The 15,457-nt window shown below is 61.7% G+C and overlaps 1 protein-coding gene across 1 annotated transcript; it reads right to left on the bottom strand.

The window, feature by feature from the left end:
- Positions 1–346: 346 nt before the first annotated feature.
- On the bottom strand, positions 347–12,687 carry GRK1 (G protein-coupled receptor kinase 1). Its single transcript, XM_068984731.1, has 7 exons — positions 11,998–12,687; positions 7,970–8,097; positions 6,524–6,681; positions 5,769–5,852; positions 3,326–3,450; positions 1,719–1,920; positions 347–645 (listed from the first exon to the last, which is right to left on the bottom strand). The coding sequence occupies exons 1-7, from the start codon at positions 12,685–12,687 to the stop codon at positions 347–349; spliced, it is 1,686 nt and encodes a 561-aa protein (XP_068840832.1).
- Positions 12,688–15,457: the final 2,770 nt, after the last annotated feature.

The following is a 15,457-nucleotide window of genomic DNA, read 5'->3' as shown; positions in this document are numbered from 1 at the left end:
CCACGAGCCCCGAGGCCAGGGTTTGCCATCTCTGCACCAGCCCTGAGAAGCCAGGGCCTGGCCAGCTGCAGTGAAGGGGCCAGGAACCCCAGCCCAGCCCCTCTCCCGCTGCCCAAACCGCTGCCAGCTTGCTTGTCTGTGCCAGCGCCCTGGAGAGCCATGCGTCAGGGTGGACTCCATCTGGAAACCAACGCTGGACACTTTCTGAGCGAAATGGTGCCAAAAAGTGGGCCGTTTCCCACTGGCGCTCCTACCCGGGGCGGGAGGTCTAGGTGGACCGGCCTCCTCCTCCCGTGCTGAGTGGCTGGTGGGAGGGCTCGCCGACCCACCGGGGGCCGCGGCCGGCCTAGGAAAGCAGACACATGCCTGACTTGGATGAGGGGGCTGCCTCCTGCCTGGAGCCACCCTTCATGTCGTCTGGCATCTGCCCGTCGGGCCGCCACACATTCAGGTCCCCGAAGACGCCCGTCTCGATCATCTCCTCCTGCCAGGGGATGGGGCAGGTGCCCGAGGCGAACTCCTGAAAGAATTCCGTGTCCGCTTTGTCAAAGGCCACGCCCTTGACCGTGGAGAAGGCACCCACATCTTGGATGTTCTTTGCATAGACGGTCCTGGAGTCCGGGACGAAGGGCGGGGTCAGCATCCCTGCAGGGGGACAGGAGACCCCGATCCTGAGCCGACAGCCGGGGCCAGGGGGCCGCTTGCTGAGAGCCCCGTGTGTGTCCCCTCCCACACGCTGCCCTGGCGGAGACGAGCCATGAGACCCACCCCCCCCCCAGGGTGCCAAGCAAGGCTGGACACTCAGTCCAATTAGGACTCCTGTCATCAGAACCCAGCCCACAACTGCCACCCCCTCCGCCCTCCCAGGAAGCCCACCACGAGGGTGGGCACTGTCCCAGCCCCACCACCCCCAGCCTGCTGTGCCCCTGGCCCCACGCTGGGCTCTGGCCTGCAGGTGGACCCGGACACTCAGGATAATCGCCTGCCCTCTCGCCCCACGCTCGTCCACGTGGGCCCCGGGCCGAGTCAGCCCAGCTGGGTGTGGCCTCAGGATGGAAGTCCAGCTCCAGCTTCCAGGGTGCTGACTGCTCAGGCTGCCGGTCGCCCTGCACACCACCAACCCCACCCAGGGCTGGTCTGGGTGGCTCCCCGGGCGCCGGCACCTCCAGTTTAGCTGGGGCTGCCTCCACCCAACCCTTCCCTCAAGGGCGACTCCTACGAGAGTGTTGGGCCGTGAGGTCACAGGCTCGAGCTCCTGGGAGGTGGCTCGGGGGGTGTGGTGGGCCCCATGTGTCTCCCCCTCAGACACACGTGCACACGCCCACGCTCTCCTGCACCTGCTCACAAAAGACCCGGCAGCAAGCTCGGGCTGGATGCCGACTGGAGAAGTCCTGCTCGACTCGGCCCGTGGGCTCCTGAAAGGGAGCGCCCAGCCACGAGTTTGGGTGATTAGCACAAGGGTGGGTCAGGGTGCCTTCAACAAGACCTGTCCAACCCTTGCCACCTCCGAGGGTGCCCGAGAGGCCCGACCCAAGAAGGTCCGGTCCAGGGCTTGTTGTGACGAGCAGGGACGGGGCCTGTGGCACCGTCGGGCAGAGGATTCTGCGGGGGTTTTGCCCCGGCCGCCCGACCCACCAGCTTCACACTGAGTTTCTGGATGCCCACAGAACGGGGCGGTCTCAGGGTTCACACAGCCCCAGCCCCCCCATGGGCAGTACCGGTCTCCAGCTGCCGCCAGCTGACGTCTCTGAAGAGGGGGTGCGTGCGGAGCCCGTCGCAGGAGCCGCCCCGGAACCCCAGGCGCTTCTCGGGGTCCTTCTGCAGCAGCGCCTCGCAGAAGTCCTTACTGGCCGGGCTGAACTTGTCGGGGTAGGTGACCGCCTGCTCTAGGACCCTCTGCTTCAGCTCCTTGTTCTCCACCTGCACGGCGGGTGCAGCACCGTCCGCCCAGTCACTCTGCGGGTCCCTCCCGCCACCTGGCCCCCTGCAGCTGCAGCCCAGGCAGCCTGGCCTCAGGAGGGGCGCACACCACCCTCCCACGGACCGGCTCAGCCTCGCCGTCAGGGCACGAAAGCCTGAAGGCAGAGACTTGCACCCTCACCACCTTCCCCTCTAGCTGCTAAGGGGCAGGCGTCCACAGGGTCCATGGGGCCACAGTTCAAGCCAGCTCCCCAGAGCATAGTGGCCACTTCCAGCGGCTCCATCAGCAGGAACCTCCCTGACAATCGCCCCAGAATTCTCTACCCTACCTCAGACAGATGCTGACTGGGCCTCTCCCTGATGGTCAGATCTACCCTTCCTGAAACTCCTGAAACTTCAGGGGGGTGGAACCATCTAGAGTCACTCCTCCGGGTCCACATTCTCACATTCACCGTGGCAGGTTTGAGACCCGTCCGTGTCGAGGGTGTGTCCAGGGGCCCTCGCCACTGAAGAGACCAAGGGTGGGCCACAGAGCGTTCGGAGGGACCGCGATGGACCGGAGAGCGGGTAGGCCATGATAGCTCAGTCTCATAAAAGCTCCTCATGTGGGTTTTCACCAGAACACAGGGACCCTGGCAGGCCGTGGGGTCAGCACAGGCCCTGGGGGGCTTCGGTCCCGAGGCCAGCGTGGACCCCATCCTGCCGCTCTTCTGAGCCGCAGTTGGGGAGACTCGCTGGTTCAAGGCAGAGGCTCAGACCCAGAACAGCCTGCACGTTTGTCGAGGGGAGGCCCTTGCTCTTGGGGGACCCGGTTTGATCTCTCAACTGTCTCGGGAGAGGCGCGGGGACTGGATAGGGTGCCCCTGGGTGGCCTAGCAGAAGAGGCGAACAGCTGAGACCTCCAGGCAGGCCGAGGGGCCACGGGCACAGCAGACGAGCCTCGTCTGAAGTGCCGTCCACACTGGGCCCCCTCATCCCAGCTCCGAGCTGGGCGGCGTGGCACCCACGAGACAGGCTGCTTTACTCTTCTTGTTCTGGACACGGATGGGGCCTCCAGAAGGCCTCTGCTCACAGCCCTGCTGGGCAGGGCAGAGCGCCCCAGGCAGGAGTGGGCCTCCCCGGCCCAGAGCCCCTCAGTGCCCACTGCCCCAGGACACCCAGGGACGCTGCTGTGCCTGGAGCAAGGCCTGCGGTCAGCACCAGGGAGGAGAGCCCCCAGGCCGAGCTGCTCCTGGAGCCGGGCTGGTGTCTGGAGACCGGGGATGACGTCACCGTGTCCCCCTCCTGCCCAGGGCGGACCTGCCCCTGAGAACCCAGTGCTTCGCCACAGAGGGCCACCGCCAGGTCAGCGGGGGACAGTGCCCCATGACCCCCCCCACACACACAGGCCTGCCGGCACTCCTACCTTCTCTCCGCGGGCTCGGAAGGGCCCTCGGGCCGCAATCATCTCATACAGCGTGACGCCCAGCGCGAAGTAATCCACGGAAAAGCCGTACTCCTCCCCCTGCAGGAGCTCGGGGGCCATGAACCCTGGGCAGGAGGAGCGGGACTCAGCGGCCACCAGGAGGGGCAGACACCCCGTCTCCCTGGAGCCAGCAGCATCCTTGTACCGTGACACATGCGCAGACCCCTGCCCCCTGGGAGGTGCACCCCTGTCCTGAGTGTCCCCTAGGCACGGCCGCTCCTAGCAGTGACCCCCCCATCCAGGGTGGGTCTCGCCCCACTTTGTTGCCCACGGCAGATGGATTGGGCATCTGAGGCTCACGAGGGGCCTGCAGGGTTGCGAGGCTGTGGTCAGAGGCAGGAGCTTGGTTACCGCCCGAAAGGGCACAAGAGGAGAGGCCAGAGCTCCAGTGTCCAAAGAGCGGGCTGGACGCTGGTGGCCTGTGCACTCCACCTCTGGGGAGCTGAAGGGGACACCCTGGAGCCTGCCCCAGCCTCCAGCCCTGGATGCCTGGTGCGGAGGCCAGCCTGGCATGTGGAGAGGTGGACAGGCAGCATCTGGGGCCCGTGGGGCACTCCTGGGGCAGAGGGGTACTCAGGAAGTCAGGGGCTTCTGTGCTCCGATGACTGGATGCCCCCCCAAACCAAAGCTGAACGTGTGTCTGTTTCCAGCCTCTCTGAGCCCTGCAGGGTCTGCCCGTATTTGTGGCGAGTTCCGAAGGGGGACGTGACCACAGGACATTCTCCCAGGGGCTGCAGGTCAAGTTCAGAAGAATCACTGGCCCCGAACACAGCCTCCCATTAGGAAATTACGCTGCCGTCCAGGTGCCGCAGACTCAAGAAAGACACATTCACCAACCACCGTTCTCCACGGAAACGCCCAGGAGGAGGCCCCGAGGAGACACCGCGTCTCGGCGGCAGACAGCCCGCGGGCCCCTGCCCTCCACGCGCCCGCTCAGAACCATAGACGCGGTCTTCAGTGGCGACGGTGGAAGTCGCCCCGTGAAGGAAAGATCGAGCGGGGGACGAGGAGTGAACAGGGAGGGTGTCAGCTCCTCCGGGGGGGAGCCTCCCGTCTCCCCCTCCCCACGCGCGGCCACGCAAGTCCCCGCTTGGGTGCACCGCGGCTGACCCGGGCTGGAGGAAGCGGGGCCGGGGGAGAAGGTTCGGAGGGCTCCGTGAGGCCTCACTGGACACCCCTGGCCCCAGGCCCTGCGGGGCTGCTCGCGGCCGCACCCGCCGCCTGACCTCAAAGGCTCGGCTCCCCGCAGCCCGAGGACGGCGCCCGGCCTGCGAGGCCTGCGCCCCCTGGCGGCCGGCAGGGCCCCCTGCAAGCGGGGCGGGCCACACCGGCGGTCCAGCGGCCCGCGTCCTGGCCCCAGGGAGGGGCCCCTGCGGCGTTCTCCTAAGGACGCGGTTCCCAGGAAGAGGTGAGAGGCGTCTGCCTCACACGCTCACGCCCAGGGAGGAACCTCAGAGATCCGGCCCAAGGTCCAGAATATTCAAAACAGAACCTTTTCCTGAGTAAAGCCCTAGATGAGAAAGCCCTACCGTGGGGACAGACAGCCCCCAAAGGAGCTGAGAGCCCAGGATGGGACAGAATGAAACCCAGAGGCCGCAGTCCCAGGCCCCTTCTTTCTCCCCAGGGCTGAACAAACGGGAGGGGCAGAGCTGCCGGGAAAGCCTGCGGAAACCCAGGGCCGTCAGGAGCGTGGAGGGCACGGCAGTCTGAATGTGAGCCTGGGTGCCCGGCGGCCCCCAGGGGCCTCGGTGGTGAGACCCCCACCCCGTCCCCCACTGTGAAGCCTCTGTTCCCACCCGCTGGGGGTGAGAGGGGATGGGGGCAGGACCCCCCGGGCACGTTCACGTGAACACACACACACGCTCTGGACAAGAGCAGCCCCCACTGCACAGCCTCCCCGTGGCCAGGCGGTGTGGGGAAGGGTGGACCGGGGGCCCCCCGAGGCCATCTCCCCGTCTGCCCCCTGGGATGCCCACAGCTGAGCCCCTGCCCGGCCCCCGCCCAGTGGCCCCTCCCTCTGCCCTGCTGCCCTCAGCGCGGACCCCAGACTCTGTCCACCAAGGTGCTGGGGAGCTTCCGTCCCCAAGGGTGGGCATGGGTGCCATTTCCACACAGCTGTGCAGGCCCCCGGCTGTTTCCCTGCCCCCTCTGTGGATGAGGGAGCAGTTTTCCGACACTGCAGTGTTCACCATGCCCCCGCCCCGGGCCCCGGGACCCCAGGACCTGGGACTCCAGGATGCGCCGTGCCCCTTGCCCCCTCTGCAGATGGCAGAGCAGTTTTCCAACACCCCAGCATTCACCACGCTCCTGCCCTGGGCCACGAGACCCCAGGACAGGCCCTGCCCCTGCCCCCAGAGAGGCTGCACCCTCAGAGAGCTCTCACCTGGGGTCCCTGCATAGCCCTTGGTCTTGGTCTGCCCTTCCTTCAGCTCCACGGCCAGCCCAAGGTCAGAAATGCGGACATTGCCTGGGGAACAAACACAGCTCAGGTCACCTGCAGCCCCATGAACAGAGGCCCTGGTCTTCCTGGAGCTACGGGAGCCCCGGCCAGCCTCTGCACGCACACACGTGCATACCAGGCACGCACGTGTGCACAAGCGCAGCACAGACACACAGGAGACCCCACTCCTTGCTGTGGACAAACAGGGGTGTCCAGCCGCGCCTGCAGCTGGGGTCCAGGTCACCGGCCCCCAGCCAGCCTCCTTCGAGAGCTCTGCAGCCTCGGCCCGTGGGGACGTCGGGTGTCCGTCTCGCCTCTGACGGGGAGGGGGCCCTAAGTCACTTACAGGGGGCCTCAGCCTCTGGAGTAGCTTTCTGATAAGAAGCCCAATTTGACTTCTCACAGAGGCAGCAAGGAAAGTGATGAGCGGGGACTTGGCCGCAGCCCTAACTGTTTACTAACAGCTCCACACACTCCCGATGCCTGGACCAACTCCCTGCAGCCCTGGACGCGCAGTTGTGCTCCAGATTTCCCTTGGGGATAATCACTGAACGAACAATAAACAGACGTCAGCTGGGTCTTTGTGCTGCGGAACTATAACCAGCGTTTATCAAAGCTGGTCCCTCCCCCGCTGATGACCTGTCAGGCTGAAGAGGGGAGTCAGGAGGGGAGGCAGGAGGGCAGGGAGCCTGCCGCACCGTCGTCGTCCAGCAACACGTTCTCGGGCTTGAGGTCTCGGTAGACGATGTTCCGCTGGTGCAGGTGCTCCAGGCCGCTGATGATCTGGGCCGTGTAGAAGACGGCGCGAGGCTCCTGGAAGCCAGGGTTCTCCTCGTCCACGTTGTAGATGTGGTACCTGGGGGCGGACCGCGTGGAGCCCGTGCGTCTCTGGCACAGCCACAAGCCACGGGCCCGCAATTCTGATGGGAAGTAAAATCTTGGGGAAACGGTGAGGGCTGAGGCCACCAGGCCTGAGGAGCCCGCGGCAGAGCCGGGCCCCCGGCCCTGGTGCCCTCGTCCTCTTCAAGCCTCTCCAGAGCCACTACCAGCAGAAGCAGGCGGTTCTCCCAGCCGCCCCGCCCCGCCCCCACCCCCGCCCCGGCCTCAGGGCTGGGAAACGGGCCCCAAAGCCACCAGCAGAGAAGCCAGGCGAAGGGAGGTGCAGGCGGGCTGCCACCAGCCCGAGGCCCGCTCGACACGGGCGGGTGACGGAGCCGAGGAGCCTGCTCCAGCGCGGGCTGCAGCCGGGTGTAACGGAGCGTGGTGCGGAATAACATACTATGCCGCAGTATAACAACGCCGCGCCGTGCACGGGCGTGTGGCGCAGCAGAGGCTGCGGTGGGGCAGGGTGGCGCCGGCAGCCTCGCCTGGTGCGGCTAGGCGCGGCGTGCAGCGCAGCGCAGGGCCGTGCGCACGCCACGTCGCACCGCGTTCCCGGCACCCTGCAGGGCGCGGTGGGCAGGTGGCGGCAGGCGAGCGCCAAGGTCGTTCTCTTGTTTGCACGCTCCAGACCCCTTGCTCCTCCTCCACGAACACGCACAGGTGACTCGGCCAGAGCCTCAGCCCCTCACCTGGAAGGGCGGCCAACAACTCGCCCGGCCGAGTTGCAGTGCAGGAGCGCCCAGACGGGGGCCGGGGCCCAGCGACAGCCCTGCACGCTCGGGAGGGGCGTGTGAGTCCCTGAGGGTCTCAGAGGCCCGAGCTGACTCTCCGCAGCAGCCACGGGGCACCAGTGCTTATCCTTATCCCCGTCGCACAGACCAGCGCTGGCCAAGCGTGGCTGAGCTGCCCAGCTGACCAGCAAGTCCTTTCCCCCCGAGAGCCCAGGGTCGGGCCCCTGGGTCCCCCACAAATCCAGACCCCGGGTCCTCTCCGCAGGCCGATGGCCAAGCTGCGGTTCCAACGTCCCCACACCGTGCTTCCAGCTCTGCCATCACCCCCAGGGCCCCCACATCTCACTGAGACCACGGACGCCTCAAGGACCAGCAACCGGAAGACAGAGAAGAAGGCTGGATGAGGACAGGACTTCTCCTCCTCGCCACTCATTCTCAGCACGTGGGAAGCAGCCCCTCTGGCCCCAGAGACCCTGCACAGTCAGCCAAGCCCTTCGAGCCCTGCTCCCATGAGGCTGAGGGGAGCCTTACCGAATGTCACCTCCGTTCATGATGGTCATCACTAGGCAGAGGTCCGTCTTGGTCTCGAAGGCGTAGGCCAGAGACACGATGAACCTGCTGTGCACTTTGGCGAGGACCTTCTTCTCCACCATCGCACCCTGCAGAGCGGGGCAAGCCCCCAGGTTCAGGCAGGAAAGAAAAACCACCCCAAGCAGCCAGGTTCCACCAACCGGAAAATGTCCCAGTAAAACACGGAGTTGCAGATATATTTTTTCAGTTCAGTTCAGTTCAGTCCCTCAGTCATGTCTGACTCTTTGTGACCCCATGAATCGCAGCATGCCAGGCCTCTCTGTCCATCACCAACTCCCGGAGTTCACTCAAACTCATGTCCATCGAGTCGGTGATGCTATCCAGCCATCTCATCCTCTGTCGTCCCCTTCTGCTCCTGCCCCCAATCCCTCCCAGCATCAGAGTCTTTTCCAATGAGTCAACTCTGCATGAGGTGGCCAAAGTATTGGAGTTTCAGCTTTAGCCTCAGTCCTTCCAATGAACACCCAGGACTGATCTCCTTTAGGATGGACTGGTTGGATCTCCTTGCAGTCCAAGGGACTCTCAAGAGTCTTCTCCAACACCACAGTTCAAAAGCATCAATCCTTCGGTGCTCAGCTTTCTTCACAGTCCAACTCTCACATCCATTCATGACCACAGGAAAAACCATAGCCTTGACTAGACGGACCTTTGTTGGCAAAGTAATGTGTCGGCTTTTCAATATGCTATCTAGGTTAGTCACCTTCCAAGGAGTAAGTGTCTTAATTTTATGGCTGCAATCACCATCTACAGTGATTTTGGAGCCTCAAAAAATAAAGTCTGACATTGTTTCCATTGTTTCCTCATCTATTTCCCATGAAGTGATGGGACCGGATGCCATGATCTTTGTTTTCTGAATGTTGAGCTTTAAGCCAACTTTTTCACTCTCCTCTTTCACTTTCATCAAGAGGCTTTTTAGCTCCTCTTCACTTTCTGCCATAAGGGTGGTGTCATCTGCATATCTGAGGTGATTGATATTTCTCCCGGCAATCTTGATTCCAGCTTGTGCTTCTTCCAGCCCAGCATTTCTCATGATGTACTCTGCATAGAAGTTAAATAAGCAGGGTGACAGTATACAGCCTTGACGTACTCCTTTTCCTATTTGGAACCAGTCTGTTGTTCCATGTCCAGTTCTAACTGTTGCTTCCTGACCTGCATACAGATTTCTCAAGAGGCAGGCCAGGTGGTCTGGTATTCCCATCTCTTTCAGAATTTTCCACAGTTGATTGTGATCCACACAGTCAAAGGCTTTGGCATAGTCAATAAAGCAGAAATAGATGTTTTTCTGGAACTCTCTTGCTTTTTCCATGATCCAGCAGATGTTGGCAATTTGATCTCTAGAGGTTGTAAAAAGCAGAGACATTACTTTGCCAACAAAGGTCCATCTAGTCAAGGCTATGGTTTTTCCAGGGGTCATGTATGGATGTGAGAGTTGGACTATAAAGAAAGCTGAGCACCGAAGAATTGATGCTTTTGAACTGTGGTGTTGGAGAAGACTCTTGAGAGTCCCTTGGACTGCAAGGAGATCCAACCAGTCCATCCTAAAGGAGATCAGTCCTGGGTGTTCATTGGAAGGACTGAGGCTAAAGCTGAAACTCCAATACTTTGGCCACCTCATGCAAAGAGTTGACTCATCGGAAAAGACCCTGATGCTGGGAGGGATTGAGGGCAGGAGCAGAAGGGGATGACAGAGGATGAGATGGTTGGATGGCATCATCAACAGAATGGATGTGGTCTCGGTGGGCTCTGGGAGTTGGTGATGGACAGAGGGGCCTGGCGTGCTGCGATTCATGGGGTCACAAAGAGTTGGACACGACTGAGCAACTGAACTGAACTGAACAAAGCGATTGGTTCAAAATTGGGAAAGAAGTACCACGAGGCTGTATGTTATCACCCAGTTTATATAAATTATATGCAGAAAATACATCACATGAAATGCCAGGCTGGATGAAGCACAAGCTGGAATCAGGATCGCCAGGAGAAATATCCACAACCTCAGACATGCAGATGACACCACTCTAATGGTGGAAAGTGAAGAGGAACTAAAGAGCCTCCTGAAGAAGGTGAAAGAGACAGTGAAAAAGCTGGCTTAAAACTCAACATTCAGAACCCTATGATCATAGCATCTGGTCTCACCGCTTCGTGACAAGTAAAAGGAGGAAAGTGGAAGCTATGGTGGACTTTCTTGGGCTCCAACATCGCTGCAACGGTGACTGCAGCCATGAAATTAAAGGACACTTGCTCCTTGGAAGAAAAGCTATGACCGACCTAGACAGCATATTGAAGAGCAGAGACATCACTTTCCTGGCAAAGGTCCATCTAGTCATAGCTATGATATTCTCCAGTAGCCGTGTATGGATGTGAGATTTGGAAAATAAGCAGGCTGAGTGCCAAAGAATTGATGCTTTTAAACTGTGGTGTTGGAGAGGACTCTTGAGAGTCCCTTGGACTGCAAGGAGATCCAACCAGTCCATCCTAAAGGAGATCAGTCCTGAATATTCGTTGGAAGGACTGATGCTGAAGCTCCAACACTTTGGCCACCTGATGAGAAGAGCTGACTCACTGGAAAAGACCCTGATGCTGGGAAAGATTGAGGGCAGGAGGAGAAGGGGACGACAGAGGATGAGATGGCTGGATGGCATCACCAGCTCGATGGACATGAGTGTGAGCAAGCTCCGGGAGCTGGTGAAGGACAGGGAGGCCTGGTGTGCTGCGGTCAGCGGGGTCGCAGAGTCGGACACGACCGAGCGGCTGACCAGCAACAGCAGTGCAGTCAGAAGGACTGAGTGACGCGCCCCACAGGCCCCGCCTCGCGGGGACAGGACACAGCCTGGGGACCGCCACGTGCAGGGACTTCAGGGCTCCTGGGGCCTCGAGCGAGGGGGCTCCAACCACCAGCCTTGCAAATGCCCCTGACGCCACGCGGGCCCCTGGGCATCTGTGAGCACCGGCCTTCCCTCCAGCTCCGCCTCTGCAGACCCGCCTCTCCTCCTGTCTAGGCCTCTGGACAGTGGAGGTCAGTCGGGCCCACTAGCCAGCACCCTCCCAAGCCACCCTGCACCGCTAGCCTCTTTCTATACTCATCTTAAAACCCTATGAAGTCCGTTTAAAGTGCTTCTAAAAGTTGTGCTGGGTAAGGAGAAGAGCCCTTCTTGATTTGGGAAGCCCTTTCTCTCCACTGCAGGGGAAGATCTTAGGCAGATTTTACTGTAAAAGTTCAGTGAGTTTCCTGAACTCGGGAGAGAAGCAGCTTAGTTCCCTAACAGCTGGGTTAAGATTGCAGGTAGATGGCCCGAGGGTGACCGCTGCCCCAGAGTCCATTGGGCGGAGCGCCCTCAGGGGCCCTGGGTGGAGTGCTGCGGGGGGGCTGCCATTCGCCCCAGCACGGGAACGCTGGCGCTAGACGGAGCACGGCCGGAGATGAGTATCCGAGACACTAAGCCACTTTGATCCCGCCTGAACGGAGCCTGATGCCAGAGGCAGAGCTGGGGGCCTCTGACCCCTCTGTATCCCTGTCCCCCCCCCCCAGGACCCGGGCAGCGCTGAGCTGGGCGCCCCGGCCTCCCCGCACTGGCCCTGGGGACGCCCTGGGCAGCCTCCTCACTGCGCAACCAGGGTGTCCCGGGAAGCCAGAGGGAGGGGTCCGGGGAACCGATCCAGCCTCCCCGGCACTGGCTGCTGTGTCTCTTGGGGGCGCCAGCAGACCGAGGAGGATGAGGAAGCTGGCACACCACCCTCGCCAGCTACGCCCAGGCCGCGCTTCGAGGAGGACGGCCACCTGGCCCGTCCCAGGCGCAGGGCTAGAGGCTTAGAGCAGCTGGCCGAGCCGAGCCGCAGGCCCAGTGTGGAGCCTCACCCACGCCCGTGGCCCTGGCCAGGCGCTCGGCCGCTGTGCAGACAGGCGGGTATGACCAGGGGGTGCAGGGGACCGACCCCCACCCAGGGCCGCCCCCCGGAGCAGCACAGCCCACCTGGTATCCCTTCCGCTTCTTCAGCCGCTTCTTGTTCAGCTTCTTGCATGCGTACAGCTTGCCGGTGGCCTTCATCTGGCAGGCGAACACCTCCCCGAAGCCGCCCCGCCCCAGCACCCTGAAGTCTAGGAACCAGTCCTCGCCCATGGGCTGGGCCTCCAGCCACTTCCACTGCAAGAAGCGCAGGAAGTAGAGACTGCCCAGGAACTCCTGGAAAGGGGCCTGGCCTAGGTGTGCCAGGACGGCCCACAGCAGGGGCTGGAAAAGCCCATCCCCAGCCCCCTCCCGGGCCCGCGCCGCTGTCTCCGCATCCAGGAAACTGCAGAAGAGCTGGGCCTGGGGGTCCAGGTATGCGGCCCGGATGGCCTGGGCCTTCTGCGGCCGGAGGGCATCGTCGGCCGTGTCATAGTCCTCGATGTCCCTCCAGACCTGCAGGGCCGGCCCGTGCTGCTCGTGGGCCTGCAGAAACTGCTGGAAGAGCCGCTTGCCGATGGGCTGCTCCAGGCACATGCCCTCGAAGCCCAGGTCCAGGCTCTCCCGGAGCGCCTCGCACTTGGACAGCGGGGGCAGCTTGAGCCTGGCCAGGTACTTCCTGTCCCGGGCGGCCGGGCCGCTGCTCGCGTCGAAGCTGCCCCGGGCGGCGATGAAGGCCGAATTGGCCACCACCGTCTCCAGGGACCCGAAATCCATCCCAGCGCCGGGCCCTGTCCACGTCTGGCTCCCGCGTCCCCAGCCGGCCTGACCTGCTGCCCTTGGCCTGTGGCCTGTGCCCACCCTCGGGATGGGAGGCTGGCCGGGCGACGGGAGCCCCAGGAAGCCCGCTGGCGCAGCTCGGGCTAAATCCCGGCCAGAGTGGAGGACGTGCAGGGCAGCAAGCAGGTGCCAGAAAAAGACAATCCCTAAGCTGCTCGCAGACGGATTAGCCGGGCTGCGCTGCCCACTGCTTCCTGCGAGGAAGGGCACGCGGGGCCCAGGCCCACCTCGCAGGCCCGGAGCCCCTGCCTCACAGGAGCTGCCCCGTCCAGCCCGCAGGCCCGAGCAGACGGGCCGGAGCCTCATCTGCTCCCTGGTGGGGACACGGGGCCCAGGAGGAGCCTCGGTTCACGAACATGGCTGGTTTTCCTCACCGTGTGCCATCTTTGTCTTTAGAAAAGCAATCAGCGAGGAGACCAGCGGATGCTGGTTTATGAGTAGACTTCCCGTGTGCCCAGGGGACACCCTGGCCAGGGCACCGGTCAGTATGTGAGCCCGGACACTCGTGCCGACCTGGCCCTGAAAACAGCGTGTCAGGCTGGTGGCGTCCTCGCCTGGGGCCCTGGCTCCTGCCGAGGAGTCAGCTCCCCATCAGCCCCTGCCCTCACCGGTGTGGCTGGTGGAGCAGAAATGCCAAGAGAAGCGTCCAGGTGGAAACAGAACGGCATGCGGGACACACCGACTGCACCTGGGGCTGAGGCCCCACGGAGAGAGGCAGGAAAGAGGATGGAGAGGCCAGGGACACGCCCGGGGCTCTCCCGAGACAGGCCCGGGGCTCCCCCGAGACACACCTGGGACACACTTGGACACACCGGGACACGCCTAGAACATGCCTGGGACACACTTGGACACAGCTGGGGCGCACTCACGGGGCACCTGGGCTCACCTCGGCACAGCCTTGCCGGTCTTGCTCTAGTGGGCAGCGGGTGCTCGGTACCTACAGTAAGGGAAAAAATGACGAGGAAGTGGTGGGGGTTGGTGACAGTTAAAGAAGGGAGGGCTGAAGGGCCACAGAAATGCAGAATGCCCCAGCCAGAAGGGGCCAGGGAGCCGGCCTCCACGGCGGGAGGGGAGGGCTCCAGAGGGCAGGGAGGCTCTCCAGGGGCGGGAGGACGGCGGACTCTGCAGCAGCTGGGGAGGCAGAGGAGAGGGCCTGCCACTGAGAGGGCGGGTTGGCGCGTCCAGCGGCACTTCCTAGCAGGTGACCTTGGGCCGGTCGCTGCAACCCCTTCCTGCCTTTTCTTTACCCGCCAGGGCTGGAGTCCCCTCCGTAGTGTTCCTGACTCTGTGTCCTGACCCAGTGCCTCCCAGTGGCACCAGGCACTCGAGTCACCTGGAGAAATAAAGGTCTGCTTCGGTGGGCCTGGCACGGGGCTGGGACTGAGGTCAGGACGCAGCCCGAGAGGCAGGGTCTGAGGACAGCGAAGCCCGCTGGATGAACTCTGAGCTCCCTCCGGGGGAAGCACAGGGTAAGCAACCTTAGACATGTTTATCACGGGGCTTACAGGCTGAAGAGCAAGCCCGGCGAGAGGAGTCAAGTACACAGAGCTCCCTAAACACATCGGGTCCTTTTCCAAAATTAAAGTTTTACTGAGAGTAACTGTAGACTCACGTGCAGTTATAAGAAGGAATGCAGAGACCCCCGCGCCCTGGCCCCGTCCCCCAGTGACAGCATCTCCCCCACTCAGCCCAGGATCGAAGCACGCAAACCGACATGGACACAGCCAGCACTCAGGACCCCCGACACCACGTGGTCCCCTTTTATAGACAGCCACCCCTTCCCACCCTGACACTGTCCTGAACCTTGATAGCCACTCAGCTGTTCTCCATTTCCATAAAGCTGTCATTTCAAGAATGCTATATGTTGCAGTCCATGGGGTCACAAAGGGTCAGACACAACTTAGCAGCTGAAAAACAACTCCACCTAAGTTCAGTTCAGTTCAGTTCAGTCCCTCAGTCGTGTCTGACTCTTTGCGACCCCATGAATCGCAGCACCCCTGGCCTCCCTGTCCATCACCAACTCCCGGAGTTCACTCAAACTCACGTCCATCGTGGAGTCGCACATTATATAACTTCGGGGACTGGCTCTTCACTCAGGGTGACTCCCTGGAGGCAAGCAGGTGGCTTGCCTACCCACACCTGAGTAGTATTCCACGGTGCGGGTGGACCATGGCTGGTTTAATCATTCACTTGTTGAAGGACATCTAGGTTGATTCCAGTCTGGGCTATCGTAAATGAAGCTGCTATAAACATACAGACATCCAGACAGATATAAAATTTAGTTTCTCTGGGATTAATGCCTGAGAGCATTGCTGGGTCATGCACTTGCGATATTTGCATGTTTGATTTTTTAAGAAACTGGCAAACTTTTCCCCAGATGGTGCAGGATGAGATGGTTGGATAACATCACCAACACAATGGACATAAGTTTGAGTAAACTCTGAGAGATAGTGAAGGACAGGAAAGCCTGGTGTGCTGAAGTCCAGAGGGTCACAGAGAGTCAGACACGACTTAGCGACTGAACCCCAACTACTATTTTCCATTCCCGCCAGCAACATTTGAGCGACCCAGTTTCTCAGCATCCTCACCAGCATTTGGAGTTGTCGCTATTTTTTATTTCAGCTCTTGTGATAGGTGGTACCCCACTGTGGTTTTAATTTGCATTTCCTCACTGGCCAGTTATGTTGGACATTTATGCAAGTGTTTA

Source organism: Capricornis sumatraensis, chromosome 12 (assembly GCF_032405125.1).
Source record: "Capricornis sumatraensis isolate serow.1 chromosome 12, serow.2, whole genome shotgun sequence".
NCBI classification, from domain to species: domain Eukaryota; kingdom Metazoa; phylum Chordata; class Mammalia; order Artiodactyla; family Bovidae; genus Capricornis; species Capricornis sumatraensis.
The sequence above is the reverse complement of the archived record's forward strand: the minus strand, read 5'-3'. Positions and strand labels throughout refer to the sequence as shown.

Coding starts and splice junctions, on each gene's coding strand:
- GRK1 (XM_068984731.1), bottom strand. CDS start 12,687: ATGGATTTCGGGTCCCTGGAGACGGTGGTGGCCAATTCGGCCTTCATC. Junction 6,682..7,969: donor ATGAACGGAGGTGACATTCG/GTAAGGCTCCCC, acceptor GTCCGCCCCCAG/GTACCACATCTACAACGTGG. Junction 3,451..5,768: donor GGGCTATGCAGGGACCCCAG/GTGAGAGCTCTC, acceptor CCTCCTGCCCAG/GGTTCATGGCCCCCGAGCTC.